The sequence below is a fragment of the Belonocnema kinseyi genome, chromosome 1 (assembly GCF_010883055.1).
Source record: "Belonocnema kinseyi isolate 2016_QV_RU_SX_M_011 chromosome 1, B_treatae_v1, whole genome shotgun sequence".
In the NCBI taxonomy this organism is placed as follows: domain Eukaryota; kingdom Metazoa; phylum Arthropoda; class Insecta; order Hymenoptera; family Cynipidae; genus Belonocnema; species Belonocnema kinseyi.
The window spans coordinates 158,387,211-158,389,218 of NC_046657.1; the positions used below are offsets into that span (position 1 = coordinate 158,387,211).

The 2,008-nt window shown below is 32.0% G+C and overlaps 2 protein-coding genes across 2 annotated transcripts in view; both read right to left on the reverse strand.

The window, feature by feature from the left end:
* LOC117167244 (ester hydrolase C11orf54 homolog) overlaps positions 1-2,008 on the reverse strand; it is a 164,438-nt gene that overhangs the window by 119,395 nt on the left and 43,035 nt on the right. The window lies entirely within an intron of this gene.
* LOC117167253 (ester hydrolase C11orf54 homolog) overlaps positions 1-2,008 on the reverse strand; it is a 114,911-nt gene that overhangs the window by 12,025 nt on the left and 100,878 nt on the right. Inside the window, exon 6 of the mRNA XM_033352058.1 lies at positions 1,614-1,878. Coding sequence (XP_033207949.1) covers positions 1,651-1,878 — 228 coding nt within the window. The 3' untranslated portion in view covers positions 1,614-1,650. The remainder of the gene's footprint in view (positions 1-1,613; positions 1,879-2,008) is intronic.

A 2,008-nucleotide genomic window follows, 5' to 3' on the forward strand; every position in this document is an offset into this window, starting at 1 on the left:
AAGAAGTCCTTTTGTACGTAAACACATTTCTTTGGTTGAAAATTGGACTATTTTGCTGTAGATTTAATTGTTTTCTTATTCATAATTAATTTTTTTAATGCGGATTTAATTTTTCCATTTATTGTTAAAAGATCACGTTTTTTACTTAAAAATTCATTTCTTTAGTAGCAAATTCCATTTTTTATCTGAAAATTCAACTAGTCCATTTTTGATTTAATGCTAATTGTGTAATTTTAAAATTCGTTTCTAAAGATGAAAATTGAACAATTTTGTTCACATTTTTTCCTTGAAAAATTATATTTTTAATCGTAAATTTATCTTCTAACTTCTTTAGTAGCGAATTATTCTTCTTCTTTGAAATTTCATTTGTTTTATTTAAAAATTCATTTAGTTGGTTTAAACTTTGCATTTTTTTGGGGTTAAAAATTAATTTTTTGACCTGTAAACTTAAGTATAAACTATAATTTTCAGTTAAAAAATGTATTTTTTAAAAGTAATTTCTTAGGTTGAAAATTAAACTAATTTGTCAAAAATTAGTTTTTTATATGTTGAGAATTAATTGTTTGTTAAAAATATGACTAAGATATGCAGCGCTAAATTTGAAACATTTTAGACCCAAAAATCTGACCTCCTATATATATTTACGTGAAGTAAATAATATTTTCCTCTTTGCAATAAGTCAACTGGTTCTAATGTAATTCGGGACTTCAAAACCGAAATAAATTTGAGGAGCAGCTAGATCGTCATTCACTAAGTCGGGAGAGCTCGTATTCCGGCTCGTGAATTTTCGGTTTTACACTAGGCTGGTCATCGCAACATTTAACAGAGCCGACTCACCGACACGCCAAAAGAAAAACTCCCGTAGCTACCCATAGACCGGCAAACACAAAATATACCAAACAATGCAACAATGAAATATGAAATGGGAAGATGTGACCTTGGTCGACGCGCACAAGCCTACACAAGTTAACTGTCCGTGCGCGCGCAAAGCAACTTATCAGTGTTAGTTTTCGCACGGAATAGTGTCGATTGTTTGTTTATACCAGTCTAATCTCAAAATATCAACTTTCACATGATTTTTCCACCTTTTGTGGTATAAAATACTGTTCGATATTTGTGTGAGAGGTGTGCTATTCTCGCTTCGCCTTAGTGTTTGAATTTTACACTGTCTAGTAAAATTTTAAGTTCAAATTAAAACTTTCACATCCCCTCGGTGTAATTCGTTAGTATTTTCAACACTGGGAAGTAGAGAGTTCGTAAATTTACCAACTTGATACTGGAGAATTGTATTTTAAAAGGAAAAATGCTTTTTCGCACCAAAGCATCGCACCTGTTAAGTCGACTGCGACCGCTTCCTCTGAAAAATCTCACTTCTCCGAGTGAGCCCCGTTTCTTCGGTGCACGTCACATGTGTAACAGGTGGTAATCATAGTAAGATGTGAATAATTTTCAAATTAGAGAGAGAGAGAGAGAGATGTGCCACTTCTCATTAGCAAGTTAGTTTACATCATTTTCGCGAAAAGTACAATTTCAAAATAAAATAAAATCTTGTTTTCCAAACTGAAATATTCTAGGTAAAAATGACAATATTTTCTGGACATATTGTAACTCACCAACAACTTAGCCTTCGTATTGTTTCGCTAAAATCTGTTATATGTTATCTGGAAAAGCCGATATACTGCCGATGCGTTTTTTTACATGAACTTGTACAACTTTTACGGGCTCGCCTTCACTAAGAAGCACGTTTCCTACAAAAGTTATTCCCATGTCGTTTCCGGGTAATCTTTCCATATAATAGTCGTCATTCTCAGCATTTGAAAGCGCAGCAATCGATCCTGGGTAGGACGCAGGACAATTTAAAACAACGTTCACAACAATCTGCAAAATATAAAATTTATTATTATGTTCAAAAGTTTTAAATAATTAATTAAAAAGTAATTAAATATCTACAGGAAACTTACACTTTTAAATGAAGCTTGTAAAACTGAGCAAAAAAAATTTTTGGGGT